The sequence below is a fragment of the Anser brachyrhynchus genome (assembly GCF_964034855.1).
Source record: "Anser brachyrhynchus genome assembly, chromosome: 2".
Lineage (NCBI taxonomy): Eukaryota > Metazoa > Chordata > Aves > Anseriformes > Anatidae > Anser > Anser brachyrhynchus.
In genome coordinates, this window is record NC_137695.1 from 31,656,069 (window position 1) to 31,676,433 (window position 20,365).

General features: G+C 35.3%; 1 protein-coding gene across 10 annotated transcripts in view; it reads right to left on the minus strand.

Moving 5' to 3' along the window:
* Positions 1–20,365, minus strand: part of CRPPA (CDP-L-ribitol pyrophosphorylase A) — a 126,968-nt gene that overhangs the window by 73,851 nt on the left and 32,752 nt on the right. For all 10 annotated transcript variants that reach the window (XM_080582640.1, XM_080582639.1, XM_080582642.1 and 7 more), the window contains exons 4-5: positions 8,814–8,918; positions 3,666–3,711 (exon numbers count right to left, since the gene is read on the minus strand). In XM_080582640.1, the coding sequence (XP_080438766.1) occupies positions 3,666–3,711; positions 8,814–8,918 (151 nt within the window). The remainder of the gene's footprint in view (positions 1–3,665; positions 3,712–8,813; positions 8,919–20,365) is intronic.

Genomic DNA, 20,365 nt, shown 5'->3' on the forward strand with positions numbered 1-20,365 from the left:
GATTATAAACATACTGGCACTTCAAAATACTCTGCGAAGCAGTGCAAAGACTACATGCAGCCACTATCATGCGGATGAGAGGACATCAAAGGGAGATCGCAGAAGCCATTTTTTCATATTACACTTGTCTCTAGTTTCTCTAGAAGAAGCATGATGATGCAGTTCCACCTTCACAGGAGCTGCCCTGTGAAGGGCATTGCAAAGGGGATTATGCACAGATGGAGGCACAACCAAACTGAACAGCAGAAGGAAGGGAGCAGGGTGCTCTCTCCCCCTCCAGCTACATAAAGCAACACTTTACATAAGGTGCCCATCTGGTTTTCTCCTTGCCCACTACAAAAGAATGTATCTAGTAAAGGATCAAATAAACTGCAAGATGATGAACAAGAACTTTTAAAAAATATGTCAGCGCAGATTTTGATTTTCTTTTCAAGTTTATACATCCTCAGGACATCCTGAAGGTCCTCTCAACTAAATAGCTCTTAAATATTCAAATAATGATGAATGATACCATTCAATAAATTGCCTTTTGTATTACAGTTAAGTTTGAGGAAAGCAGAAATGAAGATGGATCTACCTGATCCAGTAATAACTGATAAATTGCCATTGAATATTGTGGATATTCATGCTAAGTACATATGAAAATATGCAGGAAAAAGAAAAATGAGATTAACATAAAACTATGAATTTGCTGTGAAATTTGGAGATTTTTTCCAAGTTGAATATTGAACCTTTTGCGAAGACATGATCAACTTATTACATGCATTCAGCTGATTCATTGTATTTACATCATTTTATGCTGACACGACTGGCTTCAACATGCTTGAAGCACAGAAGTATAATTCTCTCTACAGCAAATATTTCCAAATATTGTAACAAAACAGCACATCTAAGCAACTGCACCAGATTCTACATTTCCTTATTAACATTGCAATCAGAGAGAATTGTTTTTTGCAACTCTCTTCTCCATAGATAATACTTACAAATACAGGTAATATTTCGAATTTAAAAGAAGTCTGTACTACAAAAGCATGCACAAAATATCTGAATTAGAAACTCATCAAAAACTATCATGCAGGTGTAGAGAAATTTGCACCTTACTAGATTAAATAACCTGGATGCCAGTGGTGCAAATAGAGTCTTGGAAATTATTTTTTTTCCTTCATGTTTAACTACTATTCTAGTTTGGTACTGACTCTACAAAAACTTATGATTTAACTGAAGTTAACTCACTGGGACAAGTCAGATCATTAGTTAGTTATGGACAAGCATAATGACTAGTGGAATGGGATCTATATTTAGACTGGGAAAAAAATAATTTTAAAAATATAATTACTTTTGCACTCTTCAAAGATTGGGAGCCTCCCTTGGTTCCATTAAACTGTCATTAAAGGTAAATTATTACTTCTGATCCCTATTCATAGAGATAAAAATCATTGCTTGATTTTGTATCGTACTCTACCCTAAAATCCTTGCTTTGCACACTGTTTTGTTCTATTACCTGTTGTTCTCTTGTGAGTCATTTCACTTACATGATAAGCACAGTAACAGTATGCGAGCTTTTAAAATTTATATTCAAATTGAATTGTTTTATCCAAGGAAAGATCACTTAAAATTAAGTGAAAACTACTACTAATTTTCAAAGAGCACACTAATTTCAGAACATTAAAAAATGCTTTGAAAATCACTTGGTCAACTCAAGAACTTACCTAGATTTTATTTGCAAAAACCTCTTATTGGCAGAAAGAATTCTGTTCACATAAAGTTTGTAAATGTCTAATAAGGTCTGTAGCTATATCAAAATAAGTGGACAAATTGGAGAAAATGCATATTTGGAAAATGTTTTTCCAGTTTAAATCAGACCACATCTGCATTTTCAAAACTTCCCGTAAGCTCAAAATGTTTAAAAATACTGTTTTGAAAATATTAGTTCAAGCAATTTCAGTAACTCAAGAACAGCTGATGAAAATGGCATGAAAGATGCTCCACTACCTTCATCGCCTTCATGGCCTTGTTCCAGTATGTCTATATCTTTCCTGCACTGGGGAGCTCAAAACTGGACCCAACACTCCAAACGTGTCTCACCAAGGCTGAGGAGAGGGGAATAATCACCTCCCTTGTCCTGCTGGCAATACCCTGCCCAATGCACTCCAGGGGGCTGTCAGACTGTCTTTGCTACAAAGGTGCATTGCTGGCTGCTGTTCAATTTGTTGTTCTCTGGGAACCCCAAGTTGTTGTCTACTTTTCTGGTCTGTACTTCACCAGTTTGACAATGAGGACATTAGAGAGAGTATCAAAATTCTTGCTGAAAACAAGATAAACAGCAGTCACTGCTCTCCTCTCATCAACAAATATAGCCTTCTATGACGAAATGACTATCAGTTAGGCATAATTTTCCCTTTGTAAATTCATGCTGACAACTCCAGTCACCTTCTTGTCTTTAATATGCTTGGAAATCTTAAACTTGAAAGCTAGAATAGTCTGGAACCTCTGAGAATCCTACTCAAAGTAAGGTTTTTCCAAAATTCCAGGCTGGCAGCTACGAAGACATGAGCCAAGTCCCTGTCAAAACCAGAACTGAGGTTTTCAGGATCCTATCTCCATGACACATTCCTGAAAAAATCAGTACAGTAGTTCTAGCAATGCATTTATTAGAATATGCATCATTTGTTTACCATAATAACCAGAAATTTCAAATTTGTTGCATTCTTGGAGGTCAAGAGAAGCAGCGTGCAGAACATCATAGCAACATCTGAGCTACGTTTAAGCTTTCTAGCTCATCTACAGTGACAGAGTTGCACTCAGAATGGACTAATTTACTCAACCCAGAAGCTAAACTTATAGTGGCTCTTGTAACAACACGAGCCACCGGAGTGACTCGCCATGACCTAACAGGTTTTGCCCTCTTTTCTTCAACAGTAACCACAATCTGTTCTCTAGAAAGACACTTTTAATCTGAAGTCCCTCTCTCTTAATCAATTTCTGCGCTTTTATCCCTCAGTTTTCAACAAGGACTCAAGCAGAGTCACCTGGATCAGCATCTATCAGTCTACAATAACCATCAGTGTGTTCACTATGAAGTGCTTAAGACTTCCTTTCTAGATTGTGTTAAATCTAGTCCTTAGACTGCTATTAAACGTAGCCTTTGCACTATTAAACCACTGTATCAGCACAGGAAAAGGTTAAAATCCAGTCCAACAAACTATACTCCATTAATTTACCTCTTTCAATATCATATCATTGTTATATCAATTTATATAATAAGTCATTGCATGGAAGAGAGTGAAGAGCCCTATAGAGTTAATGTATGTTTTCAGTCTACTACTTAGATTAGAAAGATGGAACATATTCAGAATTGAAATGGAACTCAAAACCAAACATATTTGTTTATTGCTTATAAGCCATTCAAAATTAATCTTTATTTGACTCTGCTATGTACACAGCTTTTCATATGGTTCTCTATTCTAAGAGTAGTAAAGTAAAGAATCAAGGTAAATAATGCATAATATAAAATAAGTATCCCAGAGAACTAGCTAAAACAACTTGCCTAAGCACATTTTATTCATCATAAAACTTTTCTTAAGGACATTTAAAACAACAGCATACGAAATTCTAAATTAAACCCAGGAATATGCAAACTGACAGCCACAAGGACAAACACATACCCTTAATAATCGATTCAGCTGCATACAGATCCCGCTTGTAGGTCACCTAAAGGACAGACAAGCCTCATTAGATTTAACACAGCAGGAAGGAATGTAAAACCAATAAAACAATGCCCTGAAGGCAATTCTTTAAATTTGAAATACCATAAAGAAATGATATTGTCAATTTCTTAATTATGGTAAAATATCACTAGCAAGTCATAAGAATAGTAGTTGCAGAAATTATTGGAGACTTGAGAGAAACATTTTTTAAAATAATTAGATCTGCTTAGAATTCACTCAAAACCTACACCTATGTTTTAACCTTTAAAGAATCATGACATTATGATATGGCACCTATTTTCATGTATCCTTTTCCACAATCCCTTAAAAAACTGTATTTCTATTCTACAATTTTATCATGAAACAGATTCATTTTGAAAGGACTTGTGATCATAAAAAACAGCCAGGGAGAAGCCTAGTTATTTCTCAGTAGTGTAAGACTATTATGGTTAACGAGAGTCTTGTTTCCATATCCATGGCTGACACAAGGTATTTTGCTCGCAGTGCAAACTTGCTATACTCTGTTATCCCTACCGCACTTTCCAAAGGCACTGCCTGACTAGAACAATTCTCCAGATAAGGCCTATGTGTTTTTTGCTTTTAATCATACTTCTTTATATTTGGCTGCAATGGTAAACATACCTTTTTCGTATATTAGTTTACCAAGCAATCCTTAGTTTACTTTTGATCAATTATCTTTTTACTTATATCTCCTTAAAACTTTGTGTCCTCTCCAAGCTTTATCAGTAAAAGTGTATCAGACCTATGTTAAACAGAGACTATAGCAGCTAATGCGGAAATGCAAATGGTAAGAATTATCTTTTGAAATGTATCAGTTATCCAATTTTAAATCTATTTAATGACTAGAACAATTACAGTCATCCTATTTTTAATTAAGATGCCATGTAGCAACAAGTCGAACTTCTGCCAACTGAGCATTACATTAGCACTACCATCTTTATGAGCCAAGACTATAATCTTGTAAGACAGGTTTGGAATAAATTTCACAAAATAAGTAAAGTTGGTTGACATTAATTACATTAGTCCATTAACTCTTTAATAATCAAGATCTGCAGTGTACCCCTTATTTTGTTGACCAGTATCAAACTCACAGTCTAATTCATTCAAATCTCTAATTACTCAGATTTTACATTATTTGTGATAACATTAATTTTCATTTGGTCCTCTTGAGCATCCAGTATTCCAAGACTTTTTGAACATTATTGAACATTAATCCAGAAAATTGCTGTGTCACATATTATATAAACACAAATACCTTACTATTGAAGAATATGAAACCATCAGCTGCTTATTCCCCAAAGGCAGAATAGTCTAAATTAGTAAACATCTCTCTGCTTTTCTGTATTATAAACAAACTATACTGTATCTATCTTGTAAAGGTATTATGTTATAGGGAATCCGTCAATACATTCTATATTAGAAAAAAATCAAAATTGTTGGCCAAGTTTTGTTTGTTTTGTTGATTTGGGGATTTTGTTGTTTTGTTTTGCAGTGTGACCTTCATTCTCAATTGTCAGGCTGCAACTTTTGACTAGCTAGGAAGATGTTCTTTAAAAATTCCCCAAAACTGTTCTCTCTTAATGTTTAAAAGTCTTCCTCAAACTGACTTAGTTGGATAAGTGTTTTGGGCTTACAAAACAGTATTTTAAATGCAATACATAATTCTTTACCAAACAAATATAGTGAAGGTATGATCACACACAAAATGTGCTGCATTTTAGTTTAGTGATGTATTTCCTTCTGTTATACTAAGGTATCACACAGATCTGCGTTGTATGGGATATTTTTGTAGGATTAGAAAATAATCTTTCTAGAAATGGTGATGATTTTCACACCATCAGCATAAAACTTTATATGTATATGGATCTTTTTAAAGTGTTGTTACAATTATATTTTCATCTGCATTTTACACACACGTGGCTCCAACAATTACATTCTATTACATGATTTCATACTTTAAGTCAATATTGCCCCAGAATATTTAAGGGCATTTTGTTTCAAAGGTGTCAAGTGCAGACAAACTGAAAATTTTGTGCTGATGGTGTCATTCTTTTTTCTTTTTTTTTTTCCATCCTGATCCTAAATATGTTATGCATAGTTACAATCATGTAACTACATTTATAATAGAACTTATAAATATTTATAACACTGAATACATTAAACTGTTCCTGCTTGGTTGTGGTCACTACCAAAAATTATTTTAATTTTGTAATTTGTTACCAGAAAGTAAACAAACTATCTCTTGTGTTCTTTACTTCGAACAATAAATGACTTGGAAATACTAATTTTCTATGCACTATTAGTAGACTTTAGTCTGCAAGAGTCAGCAATGTGCCCCTGCTGCTAAGAAGGCTAATGGTATTCTTGGCTGCATTAGGCAAAATATTCTCCAGGATGTCACCAGCTAACAAACTTCTCTGCCTGATAACTGTGTGGAGCCTTGGTGAAGAGTCCAACCAACTGGGCTGTAAGAAAGGAGACAGCAAGTCTATAGAAGTGGTTATTCCCCTGTACTTGTCACTTTTGAGAACACACCTGAGTACTGCTTCCAGTTTGGGGCTCTCCAGTATAAAGCACTGGCAAATTGGCAAACTAGAGTTAAGTCCAGCAGAGGACTGTTAAGATGGTGTGAGAGAACTTGGCTTGTTCAGCCCGAATAATAGAAGACTAAGGGTGGGAACAGGTCATATTACTTGTTATAGAGAAGAGTAAACTAGACTTTTCTTTCAGGCATTTGCTGCTGGCCTCTCATCCTTTCCCAATGCAAGAGGCAGCAAGGGAGATGCTGATCAGATCTTATATTTAAAAAGCGTATCTTATAAGTTTGGATAAGCATTGGAATTGTTTTCCTAGAGACTATATGGAATTTCCATTTTTGAATAAACTAGAAACCCAGCTGGACAAAGCCATGCACAGCCTAATCTAACTAACCTGGCCCCACTTTTAGTACCATGTTGGACCAGAGGGCATCCAGTTGTTCCTTTCAATCTGAATTATTTTGTCATTCTAAGATAAAGGACTACCTGATGGGCACCAGTAGTATTTACAGATAGCAAAGAACTATATAAACATAAAAAACAAACTGAACATTATAGGTGTATTTTGTCACCTTTCAGGTAAGCACAATGTTCTGCAACAAAAACAATGCAACCCTTCAAAAAGTAATACAAAAACCCTCCAAAAATTTAATACAAATATGCATAACAAAATATGTCCCTTAGAAGACCAAACAGGAAAGCAGACAATAATCTGTTTCAGAAATATTATCTCTCCAAAAAGATACTGAAAGAAGTACTGTGCAACCAATGCGTAACTAAATTTTGCTGCTAAATTGCACAGGAAATTTGCACTGCAGATTCAGGAAATTACTTTTCTGTGTAAGATTTATTGTCATATTATTAGAAATCATGTCCCATTGGAGGAAATTCACTGTCAGAGACAGATGGAGTGATTTGAGTTGCTTCCAGATCCTTCAACTTATGAATACAAAAAAAAGGGAATACTTAAAAATCGCATGACACAACAGCTACTGGGAAAGAATAATGTTCCACAATCCAAAACAATGAAGTGAGATATTTTAAAACAGCAGGGACATGTCATTTGCCACCTGAATACATACCTGTTTTGTCAGTTGTTAGGAACCTATAGATTATCAGACAATGATGTTAACAAAAAATTTAAAAGCTTGTTTGATGAGATCTAAAATTTCCAGTCTTACTGAGTGTAATGAACTGTTCTAAAAGTGTTGCTAGAATGGTATTTGTCATCAGAGAAAATGTGATGCCTTCATAGAAAAAGTAGATGAAAAAAAGCAAAGGATTTAGAGGAAGCAGGAGAAAGCTAATTTCATAAAAGAATATTCTTAGTTTTATAGATATACATACACAGTTTTACAGATTCTCAGACTATTATCTCATGTAACATCTGCTCAAGTCTGACAATGAGCTCAAAACAGCTCATAATAATCCAAAAAGAAAATGAACTTAGGAATTTCAAAGTTATCATTAGCACAACCTTAACTATAAAATATGCAATATATGTTGAATTTTAGCAAACACTGGAAGCCTATGTTATACAAAAATAGGAGATATGACAATTAACATGAATAATAATATTTTATTGACAAGTATCAGAAATTTTAATAATATTAATACCTACTAATGCTTAATTTTTTCATTGAAGTGTAACTTAGTGGTGATTATTTTATGGTGATTATTTTATGACTAAAGAGACAATGGGAGGTTAAAGAGGTAAAACAACCCAACCAAATTCATCTAATAGGTAATGGTAGAGGCAGTAACATAATCCAACTCAAGGTCAGAGGACTAAGTAAAGCAATAGAGTTCATTTTTGTAAAATGTTTTGTAAAGCTGGCTGTTTTTCTTTCCAGAAGCCAGAATACAGTATTAGAGTTTAGGACAAATGTCCTTTGTTTTGCATTTTGCTTTCTCAAACCCAAGTAAACATGCAGAACAGTTATCAGAAACTTAATCCATGCTTTTAGCAATTTACACTTGTGACATGGTCTCCAACCACAATGATGGATTTAAGTGAATATTAATTCCACAGCCATTACCAAATCAGTTACTCTCTCAATTTAAATTAAATTTCAGACTAAGCTCCCTATTTCTACTGAAAATAGCTTTCCAAAAAGTAGCTACTATTATCATAGACCCTGTTATCTTTCTTATTACCTTGTCTAGCAATATGAATGCTGCAAAGGTTGAGAACCTTAACCCACGCTCTGATCTTTTTCAATGATTTTCCTACTTCAAGACATAAGGGCTACTACCGATCTGCATGAAGAATGATGATCAGTGGGTGGTATGGGAAGAACCTTTACTTTCTCAAGCTCCTGAAAGTACAAGTTTTATTTCTTTGAGTATTTAGACAAAGAAAGTTGGCCTCTTAATTGTTACATGACATTTGCATATTTCCATAATTCTGAAATTTGGAAGAGATAAGCCTAACTATTACACTTTAAAACACGTTTGAACTTTTACAGTTATATGAAATTTTGCCGAAATGTTGATTTTTGTAACATAAACAGATGTATAACAAAATAGAAATTATTACTGTATTTACCTTCCAGAGGTCAGCTGTTCCTTCAACAAGTTTCGCATTTGTTTTACAGTATTTCAGAGCCAGATGCAAACATTCAGTTCCGTAATCCAGGTCATGGTCTGTACACTGTTGAAATTTAAAAAGAACATTTTTATTAGTCTTAACAAAATCATACTTTTAAGTAATAAAATGTTTTCTTTTGGTAATTAGACCTTGCATTTCAATAGTCCAGTCCACAGTAACATGGGCTATATGTTTAGGATGGAATAGAAGTAAAACCTTTCCAAGCTTATGCCTAATTCTAGATATTCAGCCAATCGCTACAGAATTACATAAACACTTTATAACCACAAAAGAATTTAATCAGGTGCTGCAAATATCTTGCTACATCTTTATATAATTGGCTAAATCAATAAGTTACATGTATAAAAACTTGATGGAGTTGAGGCCTCACCAAAAGAAATCATCAACCTTGTAGTGAGGTATAAGAACAAGGTACTTTGAGGTATAAGAACAAGTACAAAAGCTAAATAAGGATGGGATTTTCTTCAAATGCGAAGTGTGTTCTGTTTTTTTCTAAGATCAAAAAAGCACTGTAGTAACCAAGAACCTCCATATTCCTTACATGTTCTCTTCTGTATTTTTCTACAGTTATTTTCACACAAAACAACTGTTCCGTTAGCTTTCCAAAACACACATTTGTCCACTCTTTAGCCACCTAGAAAACTCATTGCTCTCTTAAAAAACACACATACCCCAAGCAGTTCGGCTTCCTATAGTTAGTGGTTACATGAATTTTATTACCAGAAAACTCCATGGGGAACAGAATCTCACTTAAGCCAAAACAGTACCAAAAGCAGGACCCGTGGGCTTATCTGAGATGACTACTTCAAGACACTTTGGACTGATTAAGATAAATCAAGTTCTAATCTACTTTCATATTGCTAAATTATCAGTCCATCGAGAAAGATGAAGTACATATAACAAAGACCAATTTAAGATGAAGGACCATTTAAGATGGTCTTCCACAAGAATGGATGTATTTGTTAAGTTAGCCACAGGCTAGCTAGCCCAGACAGTATCCAGCATCTAATAGAGGCTGACCATCATATAGAAATAAGACAATCCTATCTTGTTACTTTTACAGTATACTTTGTTGGCCTCATATAAATCTATTACCTTGGCTTAGGAAATTCCTAAACTAAAAAAAAAAAAAAAAAGTCCCTGAGGGATATGTTGAACCAGAAGCAACTGCCTTAACAGTCCTCAGTGAGTTAAACAAATCCTGAATTTACCCAATTATTTTTGAACAGCAGTGTGCTTTTAGCACCTGCATCAGGGAGCATCACACTTTAAGCCACACACTCCAATACAAGACGTTTGTTCTTGTCTTTGTTTCAGCTCTTTTCATCTCATGCTCTGTTGTTTTGGCAGAACAGGAAGTGCCAAACCACCTTCCCTGCCCTCCAAAGTGCTCCATCACATCTCTTCGCAGTTATCTCTTTCCATGGATAGAGAGTTTGATGTTAATTCAGTCACTCCATGTATGGAAGCTACTTCACAACTCTGATCAATGCATTTGCCCTTCTGTAAAACAATCCCAGCTTTAATACAACCCTCCTGTGGTAGAAACATTAGAACTGTACGTAACATCTGAGAAACAAGACTTAAAATGGCATGATTTAGGGGAAATTTATATTAGATGTTAGGATGAAATTCACTCAGAGGGTGGTGAGGCACTGGAACAGGTTGCCCAGAGAAGCCGTGGATGCCCCATCCTGGAGGTGTTCAAGGCCAGGCTGCATGGGGCTTTGAGCAACCTCGTCCAGTGGGAGGTGTCCTTGCCCATGGCAGGGGGGTTGGAATTGGGTGATCTTTAAGGTCCCTTCCAACCTGAGCCATTCTGTGATTCTATGATAATGGTTCTCCTGCCAGTTTCCATTCCTTCCTTAACCATTTCATGAGCTGTATGACAATTATCCCTCTCTGTGTATACAACTTTATCTACATTTGCCTATTAATCTTATCTTTCCTTTTAAATGCACAGTCTGTAACTCTTCTTAGTTCTCAGCTCTTCACATCTCTACTACCTAGGAAAAAATGGGTATCATCACTTCCTGTTCCAAATTTTTTATAAATGAAATGCACAGATCCCAGCACATGTTCACAAAACTATACTGGTGATTTCTTGCTATGAAAACCTATGTACTCTTCTTTCTTATCTTTTAACTAAGAATTACACTAAGTCTTCCCTCTTATTCCAAATCTGTTCAGTTTCCTTAGCAAGCCCTTGGTAAAACATCCTAATAAAAAAGCAGGCTGTTGTCAGCTTCAGCAACCTCAAACAACGTGCTGGTTGACTCCAGAAAGACCAACAATTAACTCTGCAATGCACAAGTTTTCCTTTACAAGAGCTGAAATAACCCTTCCAGTGTGTGAATTTAACCACGTATGAAAACAATTCCAGTGTTTAGAATAGAATGTGGCAGTCCAAATGTGCTCAATAATTCATAGTCTCCTCCAGCATTCAAGATCGTCAAGAATGCTAAAGTGGGTTAAGGAAGATCCAAAGGAGAGTGCTGAAAGACAACTCACCTTTTTTATTATTTGCTCAAGAAATTTCATTAAAAAGCAGGATGGAAATTTTTAGTTTCTACTCTTGTTTTATAATGCATCAGTGATTTTCAAGGAAATAATCAGCATTACACATGTGAATCATATTACTAATATACAGAGAAGTCAGACAGTCAAACAGTTGTCACTTTTATATTAAGTTAGTAATTTCTGTCGTTTTAGATCATTATCATGACTGCAATCAAAAGAGGATCATTTTCTAAATTCCACTTAGAAATAAAAGTTATTTAACTTTTCTACTTCTCTATAGCAGTTTTTAACAGATTTGAGTACCAAAAAAAAAAAAAAAAAGAAAGAGAAAAAACAAGAAGATAAAGTAACTTGAAAAGAAAGGAAACCACTTTCAGGATAGTAAAGAAAAAAAGGGCACCAAAAAACACTTTGGAATATTTTTAAATAATGCAGAAATGATTTCTATTCTTTAAATATTCAAGAAATAAAAAAGGTCAACATAAAATGTAAAGGAATAGGGAACGCAAGCTCCAAAATAGGTAAAACTGAGTGTTCTCTTGCATACAGAAGTCCAGAGATAAATTACCCATTAACTTCAGATTCCAAATATTTATTACCAAAATGTTTTTTGTTTTGTTTTTTTTTAAGGAAAATTTTAAGGTAGTATGCAAAATATTATCTACTAACGTGCACAACATACAGATTGAAAAGCATTTATTTTTCTTTTGCCTCAGAATTGAAGAGAGTTTCAGAAAAGTTTCTCTCTGAAATAATTTAGTGTTAATTAAATTTAAGCTTTTTTAAAAATATATGAGTAACAAATGATATTAGGACAAGACTAAGCAATTCCAACTTTTTAGCAAGGTATTAATTATACATAATTAGTAGCGAGTGGAGCAGTTCCATAAATGGGATAAAGCATCTTGAGGGTATTGCTGACTTCAAGGGCAGAAATAAGACACAAAGCAAAGTAATAATTAAAAACATATTTCACTAACACTTGTACATCATGACATTTACCACTCTAATTATCTGTAATTGTTTAAACCTAAACATATTGTCACAGTGTACTCTCCTGCACGTCTAATATACTCATGTCAGAGAACAATGAAATGGAAGCATCAGCTCAAGACCAGTTAAGTTTATATATTATTCACAAACTAAACAGCTCCACACATGAAATTTAAATCTGTATTTAAGATGTACAATTTGAAAGCTTCTGCACTGCTCTAAGAAATTCTGTTACTGAATTCAAGCATTGTCAGGGAGTGCCTATAATAAAAAACGGTAGAACAGAGGAATAGAGGAAAATTCTTACTGACCCAGGCATGTAAAAATTAGCATCCTATCCTAAATCTTCTACATTTACTTCATTGTACATTCAGAGCTAATTTACATTACGACCATCTCTTTCAAAATCTTACTATTTCTAAATTCTCTTTTTGACTGAAAAACTTTTTAACAAAGTTTGACACAATGCAGTTAACCATCCTTGTCATGCACACACAGCTCTGTGAAACAATAGACATAGTTTAAGCTTCAGACCACAGATTTGAAATGGTGGAAACAGCTGGAAATATTGGCACAAAACATATCCACAAAAGGAAAAAAAAAAACAAAAAAACAAACAAAAAAAACCCACAGATTTGTTTAGCTCTTTAAATGACACAGAAGGAAATACATTATTTAAAAATGCTTTTGATCTGTTGAATATTCAAAGGCATTCTAATAGGTAGTTTTGGGGATTGTTTTTTTTGTGGGTACTTTTTTTTGCTTGTTTTCCAAGAGTGGATGTTTGAGTAAAGTACTATGGGTGGAGTGAGATCCAGATTTTAGCATTACACCGATTTTTCTTCTTCCACCCCCCGGAGTAGTTCCAAAATATTTCGATAAACAGTATTACTTCCTAAGAAGCAAGCTATCCCATGGTTGGCATAGAACAAAGGCTTAGAGAAAAGAGCAGCAATGCAGACAGCATCTCGTGGGACTTACCAAAAGTCCATAAGCTAACTTGTTTCCAATATAGCATTTCAACTGTTTGAAGTATTAAAGTAGTAGTATTTAACAATAAAAAATGATTTAACTCTTGATATGCATCATTTTACTGCATCTTTAATTGATAAAAAAACCTTGAACAGATACGTGGGATCTCATTACCTGATCTGATTTCCGGGATCTGATAAAAGCAGAACTAATACAGATACAATATGAATTTTCATTACAGTACTGACATTTTCTTATTGTTTCATCATTCCTGAATTGTTATGCTTACAAAATAAGGGAACAAAAATAATAATCTTTACATATTAATTGAAAGAAAGTCTTCACACTTGCTCCTTTACATATGAATCTTTAAAGCCTGTGTAGAATTGGTCTTACTTCTCTAAGTACTGGCTATGTCATCTTTAGCACTTTTTCCCTTGTTACCAGCAGTTAGCACCCCAGTTTTACTCTCCCATGTAAACCCATTCTACAACAATACCAGAAGACTTGCAATTAAAATGCATAACTAATTAACAATCGCAGATCTTTATGATTTTTTCCAGTTCCTCTCCACTCAAAAGTTTCCGCTGCTGAAGTGCCAGAGTACATCATAAACAGACCATTATGCAGCATCAAGAACGTTTTACTAAGTTGAATAAGTAGACACGCTGAATCTAAATGTCTTTTTTGTCATCATATATTTAAGGATTTTTTTTTTATTTTTATTTTTTGCCATGTTCACTACCATTGAATCCAGAAAGTGCTGAATTTAAGACAGCTGTAACCGTGGATCTGCTGCAAGCATTCAGCCTGCATATGCGTATACTCAGTCTACATATACAGTTCACAACAACTAAATGAGAAGTAATGGAAGCAGCAAACAAAAGGATGAAACAGGTAAATGAGAAAAAGAAGTGAGACAAACGCAAGTTCAAACAAACTCATCACTGAAACATTTTCTACTGAAGTTAATTATTAAAATTGCTGCTACACACATCCAGATGCAGCAGTGGTTCACAGTGACAAGAATAAAGATACAGTAATTAACTCCATAACAGAATTACGCAAGATTGTTTTTCTGCAGATCTGCAGCCTATATCCCAATGCCTCTCACTGCAGTAACCACAAGTACCCTATCAAAACACACCATGATTTCCGTGCACTCTACCTTTAGATCTCCTGAATACCACCCATTGCAACATTTCAGTACTCAGTTTGCTTCTAAGTCCACTGAATACCTGTTCAAGAACCTATGCATTGGTTGGTTCCCAGATCCCATATGCTAAAAGGTTTGTGACAAAGAAAAACAGAACATAACTGCTGGCTTCACATTCCAGCCACAGAGCTGAGGGCTCTAATTTAGGCTCCTATCAGTGAAGTTGGTTTACATCCTCCTCACACTCACTGATTTTTCAAAACCCATAGTTTCAAAAACTACGCCTCTGTCAATTTTGATTAAAATTAGAGACAAGGGTTAAAAACAAGTAACACTTCCATGAAAGAGTAGTTTTTTTCTTCTTTTTCTGGAATAAACTTCCCAGGTTAATGAATGCAGCCCACACTGCCATCACCTGCAGCCACATTCCATACTGCTGCTGTAGGTGGGCATATCAGCTCCCAAGTAAAGCCAGTTATGCCATTTCTTCCTATTAGTCCTCTTTGAAAGCAGTTTGTAATCTCTCTCTGTTGGGACTGATGATTGCTATTAACTGTACACAACTAGCTGCTAGACAGTAGGAGTGGTAGGCACACATGGAAGTCCAAACAAAGCAATCATCCCATAGAGAGAAAGTACATGGGCTCGACTTTACCCCCAAATCATAAAAACACTAGTAGTATTATTTTGAAAATCCCTAGTTCTTTTGTTGACTAGATGGAGAGCCCTAATGCCCACAGACCCAGAGTAACTCATGACTGAATCCGTCCAGAGAAAAAGGTCTGCTGTGTTCTGCTAAACAAATCACAATCAACCTGTAGAAAGAGGGCAAAAAGTGCAACTTTGCTATTAAAAAAAATAAATTAATACAGAATAACTGGAGGTGCTTTACCAACGAAACAAGGGTACCCGTAAGCACAGACAGGAAGTTAAGGGTTGTAGGTACATTACCGGTTTAGTGCACAAGAGGCGTTTCTTTTTGGTGCAAGAATTTCCTGCCTCTGTACTTAGATTCATACAGAATGCACCCAACAGTGCAGCTGGAGAGCTTAAAGTCATTTCCCTTCCGCTGGAATCAAGGTGAACGACACACGAAAGAGCACTAGCTAAAGCACATTATTTGCTGTGACAGCAGACAGTACTCTAGGCATGCATTGTGTGCACATGATTGACAACTGGGACAAATTTCATTGTTAGTAATGTCCCCACGGTGACATACAATCATGAAACAATAACAAATCACCAAAAATCAAACCTCAGCCTTTCTTTGCGCCACACCAGTGGATATATTCCCAATGTCACTGCAACAAAGCCCACACAAACTAGCACAATAAAAGTGAGAATACAAACTAGGTGAGAATGAACAGTAGATATTAACATGAAGATGAAATACCTTATGCAACTAAGAGCTAGTTATTAATCAGATTGACCTCATAAAACAAGGTCCAGAATAACTATAAGGCAGTATTGACTTTTCTGGTATCAGAAAAGGACACAGGAGTCATTTTGAGCAACCAGCTGAACATGGAATTTCAGACCACATATGCAATTTCAGCTTTTTAAAAGGTCATGTTCCACTTACAACAGCAAGAAGAAAGAACTAATGTTAATATTCTATGTAGCAACAGTAGTAGTCAAATATAGTGTATTAGGATTCATTGTTTACACTTCAAAAAATATCCTTTAAATTGTAAAAATACTTGGAGAAGAGTTACATGAACAAGACAAAGACAAAATGAAAAACTTTTTCTCAGTGTAGAAAGCTACAGATTACTTAGGTTATTTGAAGAAAATGTAAATAAGTTATGATTCACTACCTTGCAAGTGAGGAGATTTCTAAATATACCAAGCTCTAAAATCAAGCCATCAACAACACAATTTGATCAGGCTTAGAAGCCAATGTGAGTCCAACTCAGGCTAAGCTAAAGTGAATGTTCCATTTAGTAATTTATTTTTTTTTTAACTGACATTATTCACGCTTGGAACTTATGTAGAGGATCACTTCTTGAAATTATGCAAGATCATAAGTGGTCTTTTTCTTTTCCTTTGGATGCACTAAACTGTAGGTAACTGAGGTGAAAATCTCTAGCACCACTACCTTGTGTTATTCTTAGCTCTCTCAAAATATGGAGCAGACTACAGTTTAGATGGGTGGTCTTCTGTCAGCTGGATACAGTGATTCTCACTCAGTATTTAGCACTTTTTGAGTCTGCGCCAAATGGGTTATCCTTGTGGATACCTTACTTTTATCAGGGTAAATCCAGTAACACGTGCAAGAACACTCATAATCCAGTCTAATTTCCAGCTTTAATAATGGCAGTACATCTCCCTAAGGTATCCCCACCAAATTATATCTTTCACTACCACAGAGATGCCTGATTTCACCCAGGGTGTGGTAGCTTTGCACTGCTGCATCAAACAGTTCCAAGAGTTTATATGTAAATTCACAAAGTGCTCTGAGATCCTACAGGATGAGGAGTGCAATAAAATGGAAGTAATTATCCCATTAGCAAAAAAAAACTTTTATTTTTTTCTTATGCAAGGCATTAGAATTTCTCCAAACATTCTTGTGGCGGAAATTAATTAGGGCAAGGTGGGGATTCATACAATATCCTGGCTCTACCATTGTGCCAAAGAACTAATCAAGTACAGAGCTATCTAAGCTAGCATAGTTTTCTCAACAGACCACCAATCTAGCTGCAGGTTCTGAATAAACAGAACAAAAGGAGCCCTGCTGAACAAAATTCATTAAATATATTTAACCTGAAAATAAGTCTGTAAAATTGGGTAGTTTTTAAGCATAGGGAAGGGGGAAAAAAGAAAATACTCAATCCTATAAATTTTACAACCAAGCTGTTGGGGTAAGAATATGCCAGATGAAGTAACTATATAATGTTGGAAAAATACTCAGAACTACAACCTAATGCTCATTTAGGTGAGGATGACAACCATCTACTTAAGCAATAGTCTGTGTGCATCAGCCCGAATGGAGAAAAACAAATCAAAATTTTCTGCAAAACTAAATTATTACAAATTAACTGCATTATAATTTTGCATCAAAACCAAAAAAGTACCGGTTTTCAGCAGGAATTAAATGGAACAGAACTCAGGTTCTGCTGAAGTTCAAAGTCTTTTTTTCAAATGGGACTAAAACCAGAGACAAAATCCAAGCAGAAATGGACCACACAGCAGGGGAAGCTGTTAACAAAGTCAAAAATTCTTATGTAAGGAGAAATGAGATACTAAGTTATCATTAGTCATTTAGGACCTACGCATATTTTCTTGTCAAACAATTGGATCTAAAACCTTAATGATCCATGGACAAATCAGCAGAAAGGCTCCTTTAGTTATTTCACAAGCACAATGAAAAATGTAGATACTCCCCATCTTGATATTACTATATAGCTCATTAAAATCTATATTATTATACCATCAAAGGAACTGGAATGGGAATTTTAACAAGCTGAAATAATCCATGCTACTTCAGCCAAGTACGTTGCCTAGGACCAACCAAGTAAGCAATTATATTAAAACTACTATTTCATTTTATAGGTAGATGCAAGTATGTTATCTTCAGGACTCCATATGAAGAAGGGCTTTTGCTTGTAATATTGTCCTCATACAACTCACAGGTAGTAGAGTACTATTGCTTATTTTAGCTAGCTCATCTACTTCATGTATCACTTTTTGCTTCAGTATTTCAGAATGCAGTTGATCAGAAAGAAGAAAACCTATAGAAACAAACTGAAATGCAGAGTTAGGAAGAACAGAACAATACAATGCTATAGGGCATGTATGTAGAAGACCTGTCCATATAATTAAAAAACAAAATAGAGTTAAGCACTGTGGGTGATCAAAGCTGGGGGGTGGGAGAAAATGAAGTGGATGTCCATGCACACACACAAACTATATATATAAATCACAAGATGCATTTGAAGAATGAGGTAAACTTATCTTCACAACAAAATACACTTAATAAAAGATAGCTGCCTCTTTTTCAAAAAAAAGATGAAGGCCAAGAAACAATACATTACAGGTTATGATAAAATCTACTTGTCTTACCTACTTTTTGACATCTGTTAAAAATAGTGGTGATAACATTTTCAATGTCTTTATACTACAAAACCAAAATGGCTCTGACCCATAGCATCAATTTGCGATTGAACGGCATCAGGCAAAGATTTACATATCCTTTTTTTTTCCTCTAGTGAATATTAAGCTGTTCAGCCCAGCCACAACTTTGATGCCTTGGCATAAACAAAGTTTAATGTATATTGAATGTTTTAAAAGTTCGGGTGCCTTGAAGATTCAGGTACCTTTAGCCTTAGGAGGGAGGTGAACAGTGTTGTCTGTTTTATTGTTCTTTTAAGGATTCCAGTGTTGGACTGAAGTGTCCAAATTCTGCCTCATTTGCATTTTGACCCTTTGGTCCTGTTTCTGAGTCTGACCCTTGCTCCCAAAGTTACCAAGGTTTTAGTCAACAATTTGTCCGCTACTGTTCATTTAATCGCCTGGTGCTTCTGGCAATGTTAATTTGACAGACATTGATTTCTTTAACAAAGAACTAACCCACAGGAAAATCCCCAAATCAGTCTAGACATTTTGCCTCGAAGGACTTGCCTGACCTATGCCAAAATATTACTAAACTGCTACAGCTGACTCCACTTCCCCTGCTACAGAGGATACTAAAATGTTTCACACATGTTTGAAGAAGAATCCCAGTAATGTGCCCTTTCAAAAAGCACTTTAGAAGTTTACAAAATCCACATGGAATACACTCCCTATTATTTACATACAGAAAAGACAATACTTTGAGCAAATACTTCTACAATGGGCCTAACAATAGCCAACTTCCTTTCTTACTCTGAAAAAATCTTCCTTGAACGTTCTCAGGGGTTTGGTAGACAAGAAAAAATTTGGGATTTCATGACTTTAAAAAATTCTTCCTTTTCTTCTGCTGAGGATCTGGTTGCACAGTTTGCAGAATCTCTCTTCTCCCCATCTCAACTTCATCTGGGGACATCTTGTAATGATTTTTTGGGAGTGGAAGAACATCTGTCTCCCAGAATTTAGCATCAAAGTATTTGCATGATTCTCCCTGACACACTATTATTTTGTGTCTTGTCATTACTATGCATATATATAGCAGCTCTCTCCTATGCAGGCAGATGCTGGAGCCTCCCATAAGCAAATGTGATTGCTTATTATCCAAAAAGTGGGTAATGTTGGCTATGAACAGACGCACTAATGTAGTGTAGCCCCCCAAAATACTAGCCTCTACCTAGTCTTTACAGATGAGATAGATCCCCTAAGGTTTGTCTGTTTCTTGGGGGTCTTTGTAAGGTAGGCAGCAGAGAAGCATCTCTAAACATGCTGAAGTTTAGCCTCCTTTAATGGATATTCCTGCTTCCTGTACCTTTTTTTTTTTTCAGCTTCATTGTTCTGATTAGCTAAATATAAACTTCCAGAACCTACAAAAGGTCTACTATCAACAGATGAACAAAAATGCAATACAAACACCGAAAAATATCTTACAGCTTTTGTGGTAAATTATCCCAGGTACAGAAGATCTACCTGTAAAACAATGTACAAAAGATTGGTATAAAGCTATCACTGTCTTTAAATAGTGATCAGACTTTGCAGTGTCATCTATATGTGACAAAATCCTGCCTAATAGCCTTCTAAAATGTCCCGCCTCTTCTTCAGCTATGCGTAGCTCTTGCCATGCCCTTAACTTCACCACACTGGTTGAAATGGTGAGCAACTCTGTTCCATCCATGGCATAATCTGACGTTTCTTTAACAATCATACCCTCCTCCCTAGGCTTTTGGTTTACATCTCCAACACA